Source organism: Sardina pilchardus, chromosome 1 (assembly GCF_963854185.1).
Source record: "Sardina pilchardus chromosome 1, fSarPil1.1, whole genome shotgun sequence".
In the NCBI taxonomy this organism is placed as follows: domain Eukaryota; kingdom Metazoa; phylum Chordata; class Actinopteri; order Clupeiformes; family Clupeidae; genus Sardina; species Sardina pilchardus.
In genome coordinates, this window is record NC_084994.1 from 49,021,444 (window position 1) to 49,042,957 (window position 21,514).

Here is a 21,514-nt window from a genome sequence, read left to right on the forward strand (position 1 = left end):
AAAGTTCTCGAGGCAGCAAGAATAGAAACCTATAGGTCCAGCCCTCAGAAACAAAGAGCGCTGCTGTTTTCTGTGGCCAATGGCCATTTTTATTAACATGCACTTCCTCTCCACACTGTCACAGTGCCAGTTGTAAGAGTGAAACCAACACGACAGCTTCCACCAGCTGGACATTGTGTGAGATTCTTTCACTTTTATTGGTTGAGCGACTGATGGGCTGTTTCAGAGAAACAGTCTTCTTTTATGGAATAGGATTGAGGGAAACGAGAAAACAGGATACAAAGATCCTCTGCTTTAACCCTCTCTGATACATCCAAAGATACTCCGCTTTAACCCTCTCTGATACAGCTTTGAGATTGAAAAACAACTGAGGCCTACGGATGTAAGTGAGATGTCAGTGTTGTACACAGTACCAACCAGGCTTTGTCATGAGGTTTAATCAAGAAGAGTTGAGGTGTTATGTAGCCTATTTAGTCAGAGTTGTATCAGACTTCATTCTACAAAGGACATTTTTGGTGTGTGCCTATGTCTTGCATGGTCAATTATCTGTTTGTGCTTAAGTTAATATGGCTCCAATTGGAATTCTGCTATGGGGCTGATTTTCACTGTAAGTGTCCCATCAACTGCTGGGGAAGTCAGCAGCAGTGGATACACACCAAATACGTTGGTGAAATTTCTGGTACTTGACGATAAAATGCCCCCCCCCCAAAAAAAAAAAAAAAACAGCAATACATAATTCACTACATCATCAAATAAATTATACCAAAGAGCCATGGTACAGTATTTCATATAAAAACAAAAATTAAAAAATATATCTAGCAAAAATATAAGCAACATGATGTCAAAAATGTTAAAATGTGTTTTTGAGTGCTTCAAACAATTTGTGCAAGGACTGTATACAGACAATACAGACTGGTCTATTTTTAAAGAATCATGTCTGAAAATGTGGGTGTGCCTACACAGTAAGTCTGTGATTGTGTAAAGTAATAACAAGCCATGGCTTAGCAGAGAGATAAACCAAACAAACACAATGCCAAAGCTGACTGCATGCAGGCTGGAGATGAGGCGAATGATAGCAGAGAGTTATGGGAGGGCCTGGGTCACATGGCCAACGACACCAGCATGAACCACAGGCTTCAGTGGTCAGTGCCCATCCAACGCTGCCTGACCGTCTCAATGCGTCTTGCTTTTGCTTTGATGGGAACTATGTCGGCGCCATCACACATCCGATAAGCATCAAGCCTTCCTTTTGTGAGGAGGATGGGTTAGGCCCCTATTACAAAAGCAGAACTGCAGGAAAGCTGCAGGTCCTGACCTTGTATCCTCCACTACTATTAAGTAGTGTGCAGATGAACTGGCCTCAGTTGTCACAGACATATTGAACTGGTCTTTGAGTCCCTGCATGATTTAAGTCCACTGTCATAATTGCTGTGTCCAAGAAACACATTAGTTGCCTGAATGATTACAGACCTGCAGCCCTAACATCTGTAATGATGAAAATATTTGAGCGATGTTATTCCCTTAACTTAACTAAGACGAGTTGATACCTACGTTTCAATGCGTTCACTCACTGGCTCTGTTGCGTGGCGCTACGGTGATAGCACTTAGCTAGCCCAATGCATTCATTAGGATCCAAACAGAGATGAAGTTAGAAGCAACCAAACACTTCCATGTTTTCCCTATTAAAATACAGTTACGCGAGTACCGTAATTTCCTGACTACGCGGCTTATACATTGATTTTGCTAAATTTCTTCAGCTATGAGGTTAATACATGGGGGCAGTTAATATGGTGTTAATATGCTTTTGTTTCTTTTAACTTGCATAAAACACTGTCCTGCGGCTTATACACAATGCGGCTTATATGTGGGAAATTACTGTGGTCACACGACCAAGTATGGTGAGACAAAATAAAACGTGGTGCATTTCTAAGCAGGTAAGAGGGATAACTATATTGTGTGGCGCATTAATATCCTCACTCTTGCACTTTCAGTTTCACTTTGAGTGAGGATATTACTGCGCTGAGTCTAAGTGCTCCCAATGTTATTCCGCCCCACAATATAGTTATCCCTCTTACCTGCTTAGAAATGCACAACGTTTTATTTTGTCTCACCATACTTGGTCGTGTGACTACTCGTGTAACTCGTAAAACGGTGAAGTGTTGCTTTAAGGCAGAGAACATAACTGGTCAAAATCAATATCAAGATCAAGGTCAAAATCAATATCAAGATCAAGGTCAAGCACATCACCACTAGTGCCCCCCAGGGATGAGTTTTATATTCGCTGTACACAAATGACTGCATGTCACACACTAACTCTGTTAAAATATATATACATTTGTGGATGATACAACACCGGTGGGGTTGATTTCTGGGGATGATGGTGCTGCCAATGGAGATAAGGTCCTCTCACTGAGTAAATGATGTTCCCTCCACAACCTTTTGTTCTCATTCTAAATAGCAGAGCAGAAACAGAAAGAGACAGATTTAATGGATTCAGTGTAGACTGTACTAGACAGGCGCTCGTCCTCGATCCAATTAGGACTTGGTGCAACTACAGTAGATCCCTCATGGAGTGGGAACCCATAGCCTACAGTACGTGACTGATAGGGCTCAGAAGTACAATGATGCAGAAAAAGAGGACAAAGCTGAGTGGTACGACCAGCTACAACATGTCATCTTCCCCAGCAATGTACAATTATCATGGGAGATCTAACAGCAAAAGTGGGAAGTGATAACAGTAGATAGGGTCTGTAGGGTCACATGGTTGTGGTAACATCAACAACAATTTGTGGTAACATCAACAACAATTTGCCTTGTTCACGTGGCGTCCACCTCTGACATACGCCTACAAAAAAAACAAAAAACATCTTTGACCATATAAGGAGATTCGGTATCTTGAGATCTCCGGTACGTGAAGGTGGCACACTTTCCTCACTTTTGCTACCCCAGAGAACTTGCCAATAAGTTAGTTACCAAGTTAGCTCTGGGGTGGCAACAATCAAAGTGTGCCGCTTTCGCATAGGCTACTGGAGATCACAATTTCCACTCGAAGGCAGAGGACAAAAGGTTCAGGAAAACGTCTGCATTTCAGACTTTTTTGTCCCTGCGACAGTTTAAAAAGGGGAAGCTATGAGATTCACTGACTATTTAATTTGTGTATTTTTGCCACCTACTGGCGAATGCACAGAACACCAATCCTGTGGTTTGTGTGCCTCGTTTCAGTTTACAATGACCGCCATGTGGATATGGTGAATGGTGAAAGGCCAGACTGGCAGAACAATTTTCCCCCACAAAAAGGAAGTGAAAAGCAATTTGCAGTAATGTTATTCCTCTTTATTGGCACAATTGTGGTGCCTCCTCTGGAACGTGGCGCCTGACGCATGGTGTGAGGTGCGCGTGATGGGAGCGGCAGCACTGCCTCAGGTGACGAGGAGAGTCCAGAGGGGAGAGGAGGCGAGGGGAGCCCAAGATCACACTACATCACCTCACGTATTATCATGCCAAAAGGCAATGTGGCATAAAAATGAACGCTGTGTTGTCTTCACTTTGAAACAGCTAGTTGTTGATTGTTGTGAATAAGATACTCTGTCTATTTGCACTCTCAGCCTTTCTCAATTCCATTCCATTCAATTCAGTTCAATTCGAATGAGCTTTATTGGCATAGTTGTTGTATAGCAGTGTCTTGGAATGCCCAACAACTATGACTGTATTTAAAACACAATTCTGCAAGATCTGTTAAACACACACAACATAAATTACAGATTTCAGCCAACAGGATGAAGTAATTTGCTCACATGATCATTTGGCAAGATCATTGACATAATCCAACATTTTTATCAGGATGTTGCAGTATAGTCTGCTCTAAAATACTGATGCATTGTTGTGACAAGTATTGTGTAGTGAACTTTGTCATGGGCAGATGGATAGATGCAGTTAAATGTGTGTTAAAATGTATGTTAAATAAGTGCTTACAGTTACTGTTACTGAAATATTATGAGTTAGTTTGACTGTTTGAGTTTACAGTGTAGTGCCTGCCTGTTGACTATATATGAGAATAATGAGATTTGAGAAACAAACGAAACAACTTAAGAGAACAGTGTAGGCCACTAAAATAAAAGAAATAGAGCACTAAGCCACAGACTGATGCTGAGAAACATGAAGCAGCTGCTCAGCGTGAACTACACTAGGGCTGCACGATGTGGGGAAAATATCTAATTGCAATTTGTCTGACAGATATTGTGAAAGCGATTTTCTATGATATTTGTCAATGTCAATGAATTGATTCAATATCGCAATATGTCTCTCTAATCTCCTGATAGTGAGCATGCCCGGGGCACAAGAAGCAAAGCACCCCCGACTGACTGTGAAGCTCACCAATCAGTATTTAGAAGTGGCACAGTCAAGGAGAACGAAATGAATAAAAAAGTCAGAAATGTGACTAAACGAACTGTGAGACTAAGATGATTATTTGTAGATTTTGAGATTAGATAGTTGTGTAGATTCATATTGCGATTACGATAATTGTGCGGCCCTATTGTGCACACTGTCTCTAATTCCATGAATTTAATGTACTAATGTCCTCAACCAGCACATGTCCATTTATGGAGTAATCCAACGATCTCCAGCTCAGGTAATTACCAGGAGTGTAACTCACAAATTCATTCTCCATATAATCCTGGATTTCGGATGGTGAGCTGACATAGTCCCAAACATGCACATCAGTGATATGTCCCAGGAACGACCCCCAATTTGGTCCAAGTATTACACTGTGGTTTGCACCAAGGGAACCTCCTGCATTTGCTACCTTCCTGACACTGGGCGTCTTGTTGACGATCATCTGAGCCATCCCAGTGCTCCCATTCCAGGTTGTACATAGTGAGTTCCACTTATTCAGGTTGTACTGTAAGCCAAAGAAAAAGAGACACTTGTCCTCAATGCGCAGTTCATAGTCTGGTTGTTGACTGAAATGCCAAGAGAGTGTGAGAGGAGCAGACTGTCCGGTTATGTCTAGTGAAAAGAGAACGTTGTTGTCTGATAATTGATCCGTGTAAAAGCGGAAGCAGAAAGTGGCTGAGGAGAGGGCCTTTGAGACCAACGGTGTTAGTCTCACGTGAGAGCTGACGTATCCCTCTGGAAAAGAAAATACTTGACCGCTGAGATCTCTTTTATCTGTGGGACAACAAAAACAATGCAACACATTACTGTTACTCTCAAGTCAATTTTATTTGATGTATCACTATTTCATGGATCCAGGATATATGCATCCTGATAAAGTTCCCTTGGCCTTTGGAATTAAAATAGCCCCACATCATCACAGACCCTTCACCATAGCTAGGGATTGGCATGGTGTTAGCATGTCAACTTTAGCATGGGGTCAAATACTAATTCTCCCCACTGTGTGTGTGTGTGTGTGTGTGTGTGTGTGTGTGTGTGTGTGTGTGACACACATAACACTTCATACATCAGCTGATTAGGGTACTGGCACATTTTCACCCAATTCATCACTGCTTGTAGGTGTCAAAATAAACAAAAGTTTACCTATATCTAATCTGGCATCTCCTTTACTTATCCCCCTGTTAGTGACCACGATGCATGAATAGTTGCCCTCATCTGAGATGTGTGTGTCCTTCACAAGTAAGGACACATCATTCGTTTTCATCCAGTTGGTGTCTGCCAACTGAAATCGATCATCCTCTGTTTTCACACCGCCATCGAATTTCATCACAAGGTCGCCATCTTTCCTCCAGAACACCTGCATTATTTGAAATTCCCGTTGTGCCTTCACCACACAGCCCAGCGTTGAGGACTGGCCAGAGTGACCAGTGCTGCCCTGGCACTCCACAGTCACAAACTCTGAGATGGGAAGAAACAAGAACCAGAAATGAAACATATTAAACACACACAAGACCCTTGTATTATCGACTGCTAAGAAAAATTGCATGAGGTCAACATTTTCCATTCTTTTTTTCCATTCTTGAAATTTACAAGGCATTGTGCAGTTTTGGGTTATAGGGCTCCTCTACTCGCAGAGTATTTACACATACATACAGTATATACACATAAAGAGAGGGGGAGAGAATTGGGCCCTTCCCCAGACACCGGTAGGCCTACATATGTGCATTTTTTTTGGAGCCGAAGAACTACAGGCACAATCCATCTCCAAAGAGCCGTACTGACCAGGTCATGTTTCACAAATCTCATGAGGTGTCACAGGGGCAGTCAAATTACAAGGGTGTTTTTATTCCACGTGCGTTGCACAGCAAGCTAGGTGCGCATAGACCTCTGAAGTTCGCCTACCAAAAGGATCCAAAGCCTCCATCTTTGCCCATATAAGGTGATGCAGGTGTTAATTGAAGCTAACTGCTAATGCCAAGTTGGATTGCAACTTAGGGGTAGCAAAAATCAAAGTTTGAAGTCTTAACATACTGGTAGAAGATCTCAGTATCTACTTGAAGGCAGAGGACAAAAGTGTGTAGCAAACCATCTTTATTTTTGATTAATTAATTCCGGTGAGAGTTTAACAGGTGCGATAATTCAAAATCCCCATGTTATTTTCCCGCAAGATACAGGATCTCCTTATACTGTATGGGCAAAGATGGTAACTTTTTTTGTAGACAAACTTACAGTAGATGTTAGTTTACCATAAAAATTAATCTGTTCAGGTAAAAAAAAAACTGGCATAGGAAGCCTTTAACCATGTTTGTCTGTTTCTAAACTCACCTCCAGTTGATGGGACAGTTACAGTGAAAATGCCCACGAGCAGAATTCCAATTGCTGAAGCCATGTTAACCTAAGGGCAAACAGATAAAGTTGAAGCCTAGTTGATGGGAAATAATTGACCATACAAGATATGATATGGCACACTAAATATGACATGACATCTAAAGTACTTCTATGAGCAGCAGAGAGCACAGAGGAGCCTCAGCCGTGAGCTGCGGGAGGATTCAGCGCCCTCTGGTGGAGGTATGACGGAACTAAAAGATGTCCTTTGCCGAATGAAGTCTGCTACAACTCTGACTAAATAGGCTACACAACACCTCAAGTCTTCTAGCAATTCTAAAGAAGTCTGGTTAGTTCTGTACAACACTTACATCTGAACACTTGTACACTTGTACAAAATTCAGTCAATCCATAAAATCTCAATGTCTCCAATCCTGCTTTTTCTTTTCTCTCAATCATTCCTTTTTAAAATACTATTTCTCTGAAACAAAAGTGCACAGTGCACAGAATTTCACAACATATCCTACTGGAGGGAGAAGCTGTAAAAAAAAATTAAACTATTGTGTTGATCTCACTATGGAGAGGTAGTCGATGCTCCATGTGAATTAAAACGGCATATTCCATAGCCTAGGGCCTACATCAAAATGTTTTCATGGCAGTAATGTTACACAAACCAAAACCGAGATTGCTGTACAAACATCCACAATCTTGTATCGTGTCGCAGTTTGAGGACAGTGAAGGACACTTCCCTCTCCGACCCCATCCTTATGACAGATAGGCCTACAGGCCAGCTCTCAATGCAACAAACTCACTTCTTAATTTCACAAAATTACTGTTCTAGCCTATAGGCTACTTCAAGCCCAACCATTTCTACCATCATCACCTCGGCCTGGCTGGTCGGCCTGAGGCTATACAGCTTTGCACCTGTGGTGGACCACCTCCAGTTCTGGGGCTCTACAAATAAAATCCTGTGCATAAAATTATCTAAAAGCCTTGGACTGACTATCCAGAATGAATGTCATGTCACTGTGTGTAATTACATAGTCCTTCAAGAAGCATAAATTAACCTTCAAAGAAAGAGCCTCTAGAGTGCTCCAGACAACGTTCTCTGAATATTATGATTATTGGGTAGATTCTGCACTGTCGACCAGCAAATTAGGCTATATGTACCTGAACTAGGAACTTCAGGCTTTGAAGTGAGAGCTTTGTGAGAGCTCCCAGGAGAATGTTTTGACATCACTCAACATAGTGAAAGATAGAAAAAAAAGGATTCACACTTGTAAACTCCTGACTTCCGAAGTGAGAGCGTTCACCATGTTGATGAGCACCCACCGTACCTCTCTGAGCTGCTACACCATACATTCCCAGCCGCTCTCTCAGGTCAGCTGACCAGCTGCTCCTGACCGTGCCTAGAACTAGGCTAAAACTTAGAACGAGCTTTTGCTGTTGCAGCTCCAAAACTGTGGAATGTATTTCCACTCCACATCAGACAAGCCCCCTCACTGTCTCATTTTAAATCTCTGCTGAAAACCCACCTTTTTTCACTGGCTTTTAACACCAGGTAGCGTGTTTGACGTGATGTAAATGTGTTGTGTGGGCACTGGCAGTGCTCCTTATTTAATTATCTGATTTGATTGGAGTTGTTTTATTTTTTATCTTATTTGATAATTTTATGTTATTTTATTTTATTGTATTACTTTTATCCTACTGTTATTTTGATATTACTTTTACCTTGTACTTTTGTTTTTATCACATTTATCCTACTGTTGTCCTTATTGTTGTGTTGTACAGCACTTTACCTTGTGTTTGCTTAAATTGGACTATATAAATAAAGTGGATTGGATTGGATTGGATGGACGTCCAAACAAGCTCCTGGGAGCTCTACCAAAGCCAGCACTGGGAAGCTCCCAGTTCCATAGATGTATGTGCCCAGTTCACGTGTGACGTGCACCGCCTACACTCTAGAATTCTCCCACTTCCCAGTTGCTCATGAACGCACCATGTTCCATGCCCAAATAAGTCACTTCGTTGTTTGTTGATGTTTTAGGCTACTCATAAGCGCAGGCTGGTGATATTGAACAGTACTTACCAGAATACCTTTGAGTAACTAGGTGATGTTAGCCTTCTGGCTAGCTAGCCTATAACCATTAGCAACATCGCCTGTTTTTTGTTGATAAGTGAACGCTCTAGGTTCGGAGTTCCAAAGTGGGGACCTTCCCACTTCCCAGCCACATGAGAGCATTAAAGCCTGTTACATGGCGCATGATATCCTTATTTTGTTTTTTTTTTAGCTGATGTTAAAGTCAACATCCGTCTGAATCACAAGAAATAAACACGTTAACTTTGGTATGAGCAAACTGCGCATATTTCATAAAAGATCCAACTCCTCTCCGCATAACACCAACAACAATTTAATGCACCATCTGTTGGTTGCAGCTAGGCCTGCAACCAATTTTTTTTGGACAGTGCATCTGGCGCTTAATGGACAAATACAAAGAATTTCTCACAGACTTGCTAACATACCTCTTAAAAGCTTTTGAGATGATATACTGGGCTTTGGCACTAGCGGTCCGCAAGCCGAAGTAACGCTTTTAGTTTCGTTATGACGACTGTTTATCCTAGAAGACCACAGACAGACTCGTTGCAAAGATTGACGATAGGCGGTTCCCCAAAGAAAGTGATCTTATGGCTCAACTATCTGGGAAAAAAACCCAGCCAGCCCTGAAGTAGCCTACTGTAGCTGCTAGATTACATAATTTTAAATATCATTAATACAATTATTAATACCCACAATAAAAGATGATAGACTAGCCTACCTGAGAAATGTGGCCCTCCATCCCAGTCCCAGTGGGTATGAATTTGCCGTTTTCTGTGTCCTGTGATTTCTTCTTGATGTTTGCAGTCAAAATAAATCAGAATAAATACACAAACTAAAATATCACAAAATGTTTTACTTGTAACATTGCAGTCCTCTTGGCCAGGGTCGAGGTCAATGTGTAGGCTATTAGGCTATCATTGATAGGCTAAATCATGTCTTTGATTTGAGACTTGCACATATAAAACCAAAGTCTTATTGTCATATCAATGTTTAATGTTTTTAGAAATACAGCATAATTGTATTTTTTGTTTTCCCATTTCTGTAGGAGGCATGTGAGGGGTGGAGTGGAGTGTAAAGGAACTGAACCAATTCTGTAAGATCTCTAAAAACACACAAAAATCTTAGATAGGCCTACAAAAATTAAGAATTTGTGGTAGGCCTGTATACAGTATATAGTTGAATAATTCACATGTATAAATGTAATTCCACTTCAAACAGTCGAACTAACTCATAATAATTGAACACAACTTAATCATGAAAAATGACCCGATTATTCCCAACTCAAAAGTACATTTAAAGAGCACCTTTACTCTTTTAAGTGCTCCCATGATCTTTTGCAACAACATCATAGCCTAGCCCTAGTCTATGTTTGCAAATAGTTTTACGTTCAATAAACTTTTAATGTAACTACTACCTAGTACTTAGTTATACTTACTTAAATTGGCTTTAGCTTAAAGAGACCCTATGCAACATTTTCATATAGTCATAAAATCGCTTAGAAATCGTTGTTTTGCTAGACTGACCAGTTTTATCGAAAACAGTCATATTTCCTCCCGCCCCCAGTGTCCCTATCCGCTATTGCAACCTTGCAGATTGTCTAGGAGGCGATCGCTCCTTGTATACATCTGGAAGTCTGATACGCGTATTACAAGGTACATTACCATTGCATTGAGTTTGAAGCATTGTGCTATTTGGATTTATTTTTGCTTATTTTGTTTTCTTGAAATGATAAGTTAAATATAAATAAACCTTCTTATATTTTTGATACAACATTACGTTCTGGTTGCCGTGTTTTCCACCTCCACCATCTCCAAGCCAGTGAGCCTACACATCCCAATACTTGGGGTGACGCTCGGTCCCTCACACACCTTCAAACCTTAGCCTTGTCAAACTTGACCAACTACATATTGAAAAGGCGCTGCACCTTTAATTAATAGTCTGTTCGTTGAAGTGGAGATAGCTTTAAAATTATTGAAGAATTTGGCACTATCTTGGTACTATCTTGGTGAAATGGCCACAAATTATGCCATCTACGTAGTTTGGTGGTTGAGGTGGCAATTTCCTGCTTGGAGGATCAACCAATCTGCATGGATGACACAAATTATGTAGTCTGGTTTTCACCATACTAAACTCAATCTTTTAAGATTGAACATTAGTTTGGCGAGGCTGTGCTTTGTTTCTATTGCACTTTGCGTCGCTTAAGTTTAGTTTTCGGCGCGTCACCGGCCAATAGCATGCCAGGACTAGAGTATGGCCGTTTCTGATTGGAGCCAAAGATTCTGGCACTAAACAGCGAAAATAGATCTGCTGGTAATTCTAATTCCCCGGAAGTTCAAGCAGGGTTCACCCAGCCTACAAATTATGCACATGCGACCTGTGAAGCGCCATTTTGAAAAACATTGGTTGCAGTGAATTTCTTTTTGGCCTATGTGTTAGATTCTGGCTCAACTATCCAATGGCAATTCCACGTCTGCATACAAAATATTACCATCATCACTTTTTCAATTCACCAAAAGACTTTTCGAAATCCCTGGCTTGCTCAAAAAGGTATCAAAAGTACCTTTGACATCGAACCCAGCCGTCCCTTCAGTAATCCCAAATGAAAAATCCCAAATTACTGGTTATAGGCTAAGCTTTGATGCGGGCTGTTGATAGAGAGATAGATAGGTATGTTAGTGATTTGCACCCCCATTCTAAAAAATTAGAGACTTCTTTGTCCAAATATTGACCCCTGCACTCTGTTCTCGTCAGGACAATGATTTACTGATGAGTAAGAGCTACTATATATATTTGTCTTACTGACATGGTTTAAAAGACAAATCCATGCAAGGGTTTGGCTCTTCCTGCCACAACATGGGCACATACACATTTCTTTTAACATGTACGCTGCTCTGTACAGGTAAGACAAATCAAGAAATCCACATAATACTTACATTTACATTTTGAAATTATTAAATTTGGACATTTCATTTTCAATCTGTATTTTTTAGTTAATCTGATCATGTAATTCTTCCAAATGCAATCCTTTTTGCAGTATAGTTTGTATGTGTCTTACACTGAAGAAGTGATTTTGCATTTACTTTTTTCATCAAAAATGTTTGTATAGCTAGACATACTGCAACCACAAAACAATCAATAAAATGTGGCTAAAATATTACTTTCATACTGGGATCATTAGATGAGAGGTGTTCCATGGAGGGTTTGACTAATCAAGTGATTCTGTTTCATATTTTGTCACAAAATGACAATTAAATGATCTGTTAATCCATGCTCCATCTTTGTAAAATAAATCTGCCAGTTATAACGAGATTTGACAGTTTGATAAAAATCATTATACCATTTCTTTCCCAATTGTACAGTATGTTGACAAACATTCAAACTGTGCTAGCTCTTAAATTATTATAATGGGGGCAATTATAGTAATCCACGTTTTCTCTTTCCTCTCTCTTTTTAGTCACTGGAGTGCTTGCAGATGTCCTTGAGGATTACACTAAAACTGATGGGGCCTGGGTGGTCACTCAAGTCAAACGAGCGTGTTCAGTGATCACGGCAGCCGAGTGTGCAGCCAAATGCAATGCCGAAACAGCCTTCCTGTGCAGGTAGTGAGCGGCTCATATAGCAGGCCTGTGACCTATTCTGTGTGAATGAGCCTGCAGTAATGAAGTGCTTCTCTCTGCAGGGCCTTTGTTTACATGGAGAAGGATCAGGACTGTGTGACGGTCCCAGCAAACTCCAAAATGGAGATGCTGCTGCGGAGGATGAGCTCAGCGTTTTATGAAAAGAAAGGTACTGCAGATAAAAGATCAATAATGTGTGCATGGCCTCTTGAACTATATTACTGTAATATAACTAGAGTGCATCATTAAAACAATAAGCTACGTACAGTATGGTTAAAAAGTTCATTTAAAACAATAAGCTATGGCTAAAAAGTGATTTTGTTTCAGCATGCATTCAGTGGAGTTAATAGTCAATCTGTGTTAATGTACTCTTGCATCAGTAAACAAATGGCTTGGGTGAAAGGATTAGATCATTAAGATATGATTCACTCACTAGATATGGCACTCACTGTTCATTTCCGTTCAGTCAGTGGGAATGTTTAACTAGCCTGACCAAATTACACATGATTTTGAATTCTCAAAAGGGAATGGGAGACATATGTTAAAAAAGTATTGATGTTGGAAATATTTTTTGACTGATCTCAAGATAACTGTGGGAACTAGCAAAATGATTAGGTCAAATAGATCCTACACTTGAATAAATGGACCTTCTCAGCGGTATTGTACAGATACTGTGTACATCCAGATAAGTGAATATAATTGGATGAGACACTAAAGAGTTCCAATCCAGTCACACAAAATGCCTTGATATAAGATGAGAGGATGATCAGGAAAAAAATCACATTGTTCCCATTCTCCATGATAGAGTTTTTAAAAGAATGCATCTCGGGTAATGGGAATAGCTACAGGGGAACAAAAACCAGGACCAAATCAGGAAGAACATGCCAGCGATGGGCCTCCAGAGTTCCCCATGTACCCAAGTTAGTACAACCCTCAAAAACACCTGCTCATAACACTTATGTGCTACAAAATCTCTAGAAATGTTTAGCTGTATCCTGGCTTCCATTGTCTGAAATCTGCAATCCTCTCTCTCAAAGCATAACTCCAGAGACCCACCCTAATGCTGACCTGGAGTCCAACTACTGCAGAAATCCAGACAATGATGTCAATGGACCCTGGTGCTACACCACAGATCCAAATAAGAGATGGGAGACCTGTGGCATCCAGGACTGCACTGGTATTGGTTCTAGAATGTGCAGAAGTTCTGGTGCTTGACTAGTTCACATGTCAGATGATAATCAGCTTTCACGCCGTCAAAGTTAATGCCAGCAATGTCTTTGCCTTGAAGTCCAGCTTTTATTAACCTCCACAATGGATGACAATAAGTGATCTTTTTTAACAAAACTAAAAGATACTATTTGTTTACAAAACCATGTACTTGTTTGTGCCTGCAGTGGAGTGCATGTACTGCAGTGGTGAAGACTACAGAGGCAAGATCTCAACAACAGAGGGAGGCTATACCTGTCAGCGTTGGGATTCCCAAAAGCCGCAAAACCATGGCTACCATCCCTCCGCGTACGCATCTTTCATAAGCATGCAAATGCACTCTCAATCTCATCATTTCTGGAGAGGTTAACATACAGTATTTAAGATTATTATGTTTATAAACATGTTTGTTTGTTTGTGTGTGTGTGTGTGTGTGTGTGTGTGTACGCTGTTCTGTACAGACTTCCTGATAAATACCTAGAGGAGAACTACTGCAGGAACCCAGATGGGGAGCCAAGGCCTTGGTGTTTCACCACTGACCCCAGAAAGCGCTGGGACCACTGTAGCATCCCTCGATGCAGTGAGTCACTTTTCTCTACATGTATTTGCATGTATCTACAATGGTTGCTTTCAACTCTTCTTTTCTGTCGCTCTCTCAACCTCTGAGCCTCCAACTATAATGCCAGAGCTCACTTGTGCTACCGGCGATGGCAGTGCTTATCGAGGAATAGTTTCCGTGACAATATCGGGGAAAGCTTGTCAGATGTGGTCTGCCCAGTCTCCACATGAACACTCTCGAACTCCAGAAAACTACCCATGCAAGTAAGACCTGTTTGGAGCTACACTTGAGTGTACTTATTAACCAGGATTCTGTGCTTGAGAAATATTCATTCCTGCTTGAGAGTATCCATTATGCTCTTTTAGGGGCCTTGACGGAAACTACTGCAGAAATCCTGACAGTGAGAGAAGTCCCTGGTGCTACACAACAGACCCGGAAACGAGGTGGGAGTACTGCAAGGTGCCCAGCTGTGGAAATCAGCCTGGACCTGGTCAGTGTAACACCAGTCATTGGGCACAACACTTATATTGGGCGTAGGGCGTTTCAACAGTAGGCTATAAAAGTGTTAAATCAATCAAACTCACTTGATAGTGCACTTCGAATGGTATCAGAGTGAACCTCAGCACAAAAAAAGGGAGGAAAACAAAAATAAACTTTTTAAATAAAGCAATTTGTTTCCATGTGAAGTCAGATGATGTATGAAAGCTTTTGGTGTGGAACGTGTAAGATTCTTGAGAGACAGTTAATCTAGCCTAAGAAATGAATAGCTGGAAAGTTATGGAACATAATGCGAAAGGCTTTTAAAGGAACACTTCACCGTTTTTTTTCATATTAAACTATGTTATTCCCTTAAGACGAGTTGATACATACCTCTCACGTTTCAATGCTTGCACTCACTGGCTCTGGCGCGCAGCGGAACTTTGATAGCATTTAGCTAGACCAATGCATTCATTAGGATCCAAACAGAGATGAAGTTAGAAGCGACCAAACACCTCCATATTTTCCCTAGTTACACGAGTAGTCACACAACCAAGTATGGTGAGACAAAATAAAACGTGGTGCATTTCTAAGCAGGCAAAAGGGATAACTATATTGTGTGGCGGAATAACATTGGGAGCACTTAGACTCTGCGCAGTAATATCCCCACTCCAAAGTGAAACTGAAAGTGCAAGAGTGAGGATATTACTGCGCCATACAATATAGTTATCCCTCTTACCTGCTTACAAATGCACCACGTTTTATTTTGTCTCACCATACTTGGTCGTGTGACCTCTCGTGTAATAGGAGAACATGGAGGTGTTTGGTCGCTTCTAACTTCATCTCTGTTTGGATCCTAATGAATGTATTGGGCTAGCTAAGTGCTATCAAAGTTTTGCCGCGCGCCAGAACCAGTGAGTGCACGCATTGAAATGTGAGAGGTATGTATCAACTCGTCTTAGTGAAGGGAATAACATAGTTTGTTCCTTAAGTCAGCTGGTCGCTGATGAGCACAGCTTGATGTATCCCCCCACAGAGGAGCCTGTTATCCCTGAAATGGAGGACTGCTACACTGGTGATGGGAGCTCTTACAGAGGGGCCATGTCAGAGACAATTAGCGGGAAAAAATGCCAAGTCTGGTCATCCATGCACCCTCATCGCCATGTAAAGACACCACAGGCCTACCCCCAAGCGTAAGAACACAAAGAGACAAAAACAATCCTTTCACAGTAGTGCATAAACCTTCTGATTATAAATACATGAGATAAGAATTACTGCATGTGTGCCACTGGAGTGGAGAGCCTCTTTCCCCAAATAGCACATCAGTTTCAATCAGTTGTTATTAGTTGGTTATTAGACACTTGTGTGTTCACACAAGTCACATCTATGGGGCTGAGATGGGAACAAATATATCAAAATGTATTTTAAAATAAAATGTCAAATACCCCTATTTTAAGTGTATCAAACTAAACTACAAAATACAGTAGCCACACCATGTATAAAAATAAAATAGTGTATTTTTGTATTTTGAAAAAATACTCTTTTAAGGGAGCATGAAATCACTTTGCAAAACTTCCAGATCTGTCAATTTAATCTATTCCTTCATCAGTACACTGACTCTGTTGATCAAGGGTTTGATAGCAACATGTTGTCTCATGCCATAAACCTACAAACAGTCAACAGATCGACTCTGCTGACCTGCCGGTTACATTTCATAACTTAAATACTGATATGCACTCAAAAATTCACAACTGAACTTGCCAAGCAGTACGAAGTGGAGACAAGTCTCGGCATGCCCAGATTGCTTGATATTGCACTGTGTAACTCTTGATCAGGAAGAATAATTTCCCTTTTCATTAGTTTTTAGGTTCCGTGAAAGCTCTAAATGGTGGGGGGGTAGTCTACCTATCACTAAGCTGAACATTAGTATGGGGAGTCTGCGCTTTATTTCTACTGCACAAGCGGCGTGATCAATGGGCATCATTCAAATGACTCTGTACGCTTGGATAGTCCTTCATCAGACCAACGTGATTGGACCCAAAGTTTGTGGACAGGAAGCAGGAGAGATAGATGTATAGGTTTCCAGTCTGAGCTGCCAGGCGAAATCCAAATTCACCGGCATGTCAGGCAGGGTTCTACGGAAGGCCTGAACCACAAGTGACATATGACACATGACATCTTTTTTTTTGAGAAGTTAACTTGTTATTTTGAGATCATATCTCATTATTTCAAGATAATATCTCATTATTTCGAGATGATGTCTCGTAATTGCAAGATAATATCTCGTTATTTCGACATAACACACCTATATTAAAAAATCATTGACTGAGAACCAAAGGGGCGTAAGTGACATTTTGGTCAAAATTGAGTTATACTATATATATCACCTGAAAGCTCTTTATGAGCTCTCTTAGCTGACAAAATTATAGAAGTAAAATATTTATAAATATATAGTCATTGAACAAAAACCAAAGGTCTTTAACTGTGAACCTATAGAAGCAGTTAGATTTGTTTTGGCTCTCCTGTAAAGTTGGTGAAATGTGTATTATCTCGAAATAATGAGATATTATCTTGAAATAGAGATATGATCTCGAAATAACAAGATAACATCTAAAAAAAAAGTCTTCACTTGGCTATTATAAGTCAGCACCAGTCAGAGGCTACATCCATTGCTTTGCACTCTTGTGATGTCATCACGTCACCAAAAGTATTGGTGTTGCCAAAAGCGTTTGTACAATGGGCTATGGACAGATTGTAGGCTGTAGAACTTACTTGTAAGCTCACTGTTTATAAAGGTGTTCATTAAGTATCTTCTCCCTCCCGCTGTATCAGAGACCTGCGGAGGAACCTGTGCAGGAACCCAGATGGTGACACTGCTCCCTGGTGCTACACCACCGACCCCTCGACCCGCTGGGAGTACTGCAAACTGGACAAGTGCACCACCACTCAACCACAAGCCACAGAGGAACCAGTGGTGGACCCCAAGCCCCCCAGCTCATCTGGCACCGCTGCTCCAAACGCAACAGGTGAGAGGGTTGTCTCTATTGACCATGAACACATGCACATTGAGGGATTCTGCTGGCATTTGTGATGACGCCACACTCGATTTGTGTTCAGACTGCAAGGTTGCAAATGGAGTGACCTACAGGGGTCTCACATCTAAGACTGTGATGGGGGTCACCTGCCAAGCCTGGCGCTCCATGACCCCCCACCAGCATGCCAAATTTACTCCTGACTCACACCCTGATAAGGGCCTAGAGGGCAATGTGAGTAAGATTTCTGTCAGATTCAGTCTTGTTAAGGCAGGGTGTGTGGAATAAAGGTCATGCAAAGTACATGAACGTCACAAACTACAATGTTACAGTAATGTTTTTAGATAAAGGTTGATCTTTCTTTCTCTTTCACTGATGTTAGCAATGCAGGAACCCAGACAATGATGTGAATGGGCCTTGGTGCTACACCATGGACCCAAACAAGAAGTGGGACTACTGCCAGATTCCAGACTGCTGTATGTCGCTGCTCTTCACTGTACACCTTTGTTAGCAAAGATCACATAGCTTTTGTGGCCAAGCAACCCTATCAATAAGTGAAAAGCTGAAATACAATGACTTTGATATGTGCCACCAGCTGGAGAGAAATGTGGAGGACCTCGTAAAAAGTCTATGTGATGCCTTGGACGTATTCTTGGAGACTGCGTGTCCAAACCTCACTCCTGGCCATGGCAAATCAGTTTACGAACCAGGTATGAACACTGACTGCCAGTTAACTAGTTTCATTTTTCAGTCTTGCCAACGTACAGTGGGGAGAACATGTATTTGATACCATGCTAAAGTTGCCTAAAAAGAGGAATATAAAATCATCATTTGATTGATCTTAATGCCTTAATAAAAAATCAAACCGCTAAGGACACCAATTTTCTGTATGATTGAAGAATGTATCGTAAATAAATAAATGTTCTTCCTTAAATGCAAGGGGGCATAAGTATTTGACCCCTGTGTTAAATTCCCATTGGAGCAGGAGGATTTTTTATATGTTTTTATTTTTAAAGGCCAGCTATTTCATGGATCCAGGATATTATGCATCCTGATAAAGTTCCCTTAGCCTTTGGAATTAAAATAGCCCCACATCATCACATACCCTTCACCATAGCTAGAGATTGGCATGGTGTTTTTTCCAGTAGGCCTATTTGCCTGTTTGATTTGCATTGAGCTCAGTGAGCATCAAACAGGCTAATAGGCCTGGAAAAAGTATTTATTACAATACATTCTTCAATCACAAAGAAAATTGGTGTCCTTAGCGGTTTGATTTTTACTAATTTTTTTAATTAAGGCATTAAGATCAATTGTCATGATGATTTTTTATTCCTCTTTTTAGGCAACTTTAGCATGGTATCAAATGTACACTGTACTGTATGTGCGTCGAGAGTGAATGAATGGCTGAGCTATGGTGACGATACTATGACACGTCTTGTCCCGTTCTCTCTTTCAGCACTGGTATTCACTTCTGTGGAGGAACGCTGATAGATGCGGAGTGGGTTCTTACAGCTGCCCATTGTCTAGAGAGGTACTCTTTTCCAGGTTTACCCCAATGATGCACTTTGATCCGTATACCGGTACTTTGTTTTTGATGTGATCCTCACCTAATCATTGACATTGAATCCATGTTCATTTTTTACAGGTCTAAACAGCCATCTTCTTACAAGATATATCTAGGAATCCACTCAGAGAAAGCGACTGAGGCATCAAAGCAAGTGAGGGATGTTGAAAAACTGATTCTTGAGCCATCCGGAAAAGACATTGCTCTTCTCAAGCTTTCGAAGTACAGTTTTTATTTTTAATGTAACATTGTCTAACATGTTTATGTCAATCATTTGAAAAGGTTTGTTTGTTATCAATTAAGATTGGCTAGTTACAGTAGCTGTTAGAATAGCTGGATAGCTTGTGTACTGAAAGTACTCTAAATTCTTAGATGAGCATGTTTTGGTATTGGCCCCCTAGCCGCCAAAGGATTTAAATGTGCACAGAAAATCACCATAGTGATGTAGTGATGCTAGGGTTTGGGTTGTTTTTTTCTATAATTTCTGCTTATTGATCTCAAAAGTGGCAGACTCAGAAACTCCAGTTAGTTTTATATATATAAACATTGCCTACTCCAACTTTCCGTGGCACCTTTTCATTTGCAGGCCCGCTCTCTTAAATGATAAGGTTTTGCCGGCATGCTTACCAGACAAGGATTACATTGTTCCAGGCAACACAGAATACCATGTAACCGGCTGGGGAGAGACACAAGGTAAAATAAAGCTGGTAGCCCATTTTAGATTATGTTTTTCCACCATGTCAAGAGATTTATCATTTTGTACTAAACATACATTGGCCGGGTTTCCCAAAATCGTTAAGAAGCTCTTAAGTCCTAGGAACTTCTTAGGAGCGTTCTTAGAACATTCTTACAACGCTCCTAAGAAGTTCTTAGCACTTAAGAGCTTCTTAACAATTTTGGGAAACCCGGCCATTGTCATTACAGGAACGGGTGGAGAAGGATTCCTGAAAGAAACAGGATTTCCAGTCATTGAAAATAAGATTTGTAACCGACCTGCATATCTAAACGGGAGAGTGAAGGACCATGAGATGTGTGCTGGGTACATTGAGGGAGGCACCGACAGTTGTCAGGTGGGTTTGCTTAGGGAGTTTTCTAGCAGGGTTGTGTCACCAACACCATGACTGTTCCCATGTGTTCTAATGACTATTAGTTAACATCCGCGTTGTCTGTTCCAGGGGGACAGTGGGGGACCACTTGTGTGCCTCTCTCAGAGCACCTTCATTCTCCAAGGGGTCACATCATGGGGACTTGGCTGTCCTAATGCAATGAAACCAGGAGTGTACGCCAGAGTGTCCAAATTTATTGACTGAATTAACAGTGAAATGAAAAAGAACTAGTTAAGTTGAAATATAAATGTGTTTTTTTCCCCCATGAAATACTGTTCTGCTGAAATACTCTAGTGTCACTTATTTCCGTACTTGTATTGTGTAGGGAGTAACAACCAAGGCTGTTGCATTATCTCTGTGTGTCTGCGCAAGGGACTGCCACCTTAATGTTAATTTAAGATAAAACATTATGTTTTGGTAACACTTTACGGCAACGGTACATTAATCATTATGAATTCATGCATGAATTAATGATAATTTATGTACCTTTACCATAAAGTGTTACCGATGTATTTTAGGTTGATGCTGAAACAACTGAAAAATACTTTATATCCGATGGATAGAATGAACTGTAGAAGGTAATACTCTGTACTCTTGTGTCAGAATAGAATTTACTTTAATTTGATTTTAATAAATGTTTCAAAATCAGTGTTAGTCAATGAATGAGACTGTTATTCTAACAGCACACACAATGACCATCTTAAATAAATTACACAAGAATCCATAATAAGTCTACAAAAATGTAAGGTATAAATTATGATGTGGAGGCTATGTGAAAGATGGGTTCCACATCCAGACCACACGAGTGAAACCATGGACTCAGACATCCACGGGGTCTTTCTGCGTTGTTACGTCAGTTGGGATGAGATTCCCCAGCTGGTCACTCTTCAGGGCGTTTTCCATTTTATTACATTTTTCTTGTATGCATGAGATTTGATATATTATATAAAAAAAAAAAATGTTTAAGGTATACAGTATATTGGGGATATCTACTGATGGGATTGTGTGTTAAAATGAATGAACAGTGATGAACAATTATGGCAGGTGAAGAGCTAAAACTTACTTCAGAGGGTTCTCTATGTCATCAATAGTTTCAGGAAGTGGAACATTCTTGTCTCAGGCAACCTTTCTTTTA

General features: G+C 40.7%; 3 protein-coding genes across 4 annotated transcripts; 2 read left to right on the forward strand and 1 right to left on the reverse strand.

The window, feature by feature from the left end:
* Positions 1-3,635: 3,635 nt before the first annotated feature.
* On the reverse strand, positions 3,636-10,006 carry LOC134094262 (serum amyloid P-component-like). 2 transcript variants are annotated; one of them, XM_062547731.1, is made up of 4 exons: positions 9,537-10,006; positions 6,721-6,790; positions 5,539-5,853; positions 3,636-5,169 (listed from the first exon to the last, which is right to left on the reverse strand). In XM_062547731.1, exons 1-4 carry the CDS (start codon positions 9,555-9,557, stop codon positions 4,550-4,552), a joined length of 1,026 nt encoding a protein of 341 aa, XP_062403715.1. In that variant the 5' UTR covers positions 9,558-10,006; the 3' UTR covers positions 3,636-4,549. The 2 variants fall into 2 exon arrangements, with proteins under 2 accessions (XP_062403715.1, XP_062403722.1); XM_062547738.1 differs by lacking the exon at positions 9,537-10,006 and adding an exon at positions 9,244-9,476.
* A 1,651-nt stretch (positions 10,007-11,657) lies between these two features.
* LOC134094275 (plasminogen-like) lies at positions 11,658-18,254 on the forward strand. The gene is made up of 14 exons (XM_062547751.1): positions 11,658-11,717; positions 12,273-12,417; positions 12,498-12,604; positions 13,241-13,355; positions 13,473-13,612; positions 13,830-13,950; positions 14,103-14,220; positions 14,300-14,463; positions 14,566-14,690; positions 14,892-14,896; positions 15,716-15,870; positions 17,510-17,703; positions 17,795-17,943; positions 18,092-18,254. The coding sequence occupies exons 1-14, from the start codon at positions 11,672-11,674 to the stop codon at positions 18,218-18,220; spliced, it is 1,713 nt and encodes a 570-aa protein (XP_062403735.1). The 5' UTR covers positions 11,658-11,671; the 3' UTR covers positions 18,221-18,254.
* Positions 18,255-18,357: 103 nt separating this feature from the next.
* Positions 18,358-20,583, forward strand: LOC134079574 (plasminogen-like; the record flags this gene model as incomplete). The annotated part of the gene is made up of 6 exons (XM_062535670.1): positions 18,358-18,419; positions 19,166-19,240; positions 19,355-19,495; positions 19,860-19,966; positions 20,198-20,343; positions 20,449-20,583. Coding segments are annotated over 6 exons (666 nt in total), but the record flags the coding sequence as incomplete, so codon positions are not given.
* Between the last annotated feature and the right edge of the window lie 931 nt (positions 20,584-21,514).

What these genes read in the sequence shown, in the direction of transcription:
- LOC134094275 (XM_062547751.1), top strand. Translation starts at nt 11,672, where the DNA reads ATGGGCACATACACATTTCTTTTAACATGTACGCTGCTCTGTACAG. An exon ending in AGCGTTTTATGAAAAGAAAG is followed by an intron (nt 12,605 to 13,240) that starts GTACTGCAGATA and finishes TCTCCATGATAG; the next exon opens with AGTTTTTAAAAGAATGCATC. An exon ending in CCACAGGCCTACCCCCAAGC is followed by an intron (nt 15,871 to 17,509) that starts GTAAGAACACAA and finishes CCGCTGTATCAG; the next exon opens with AGACCTGCGGAGGAACCTGT.
- LOC134094262 (XM_062547731.1), bottom strand. Translation starts at nt 9,557, where the DNA reads ATGGAGGGCCACATTTCTCAG. An exon ending in TGGAGGGCCACATTTCTCAG is followed by an intron (nt 6,791 to 9,536) that starts GTAGGCTAGTCT and finishes GTTTGCCCTTAG; the next exon opens with GTTAACATGGCTTCAGCAAT. An exon ending in AGATGCCAGATTAGATATAG is followed by an intron (nt 5,170 to 5,538) that starts GTAAACTTTTGT and finishes GTTGTCCCACAG; the next exon opens with ATAAAAGAGATCTCAGCGGT.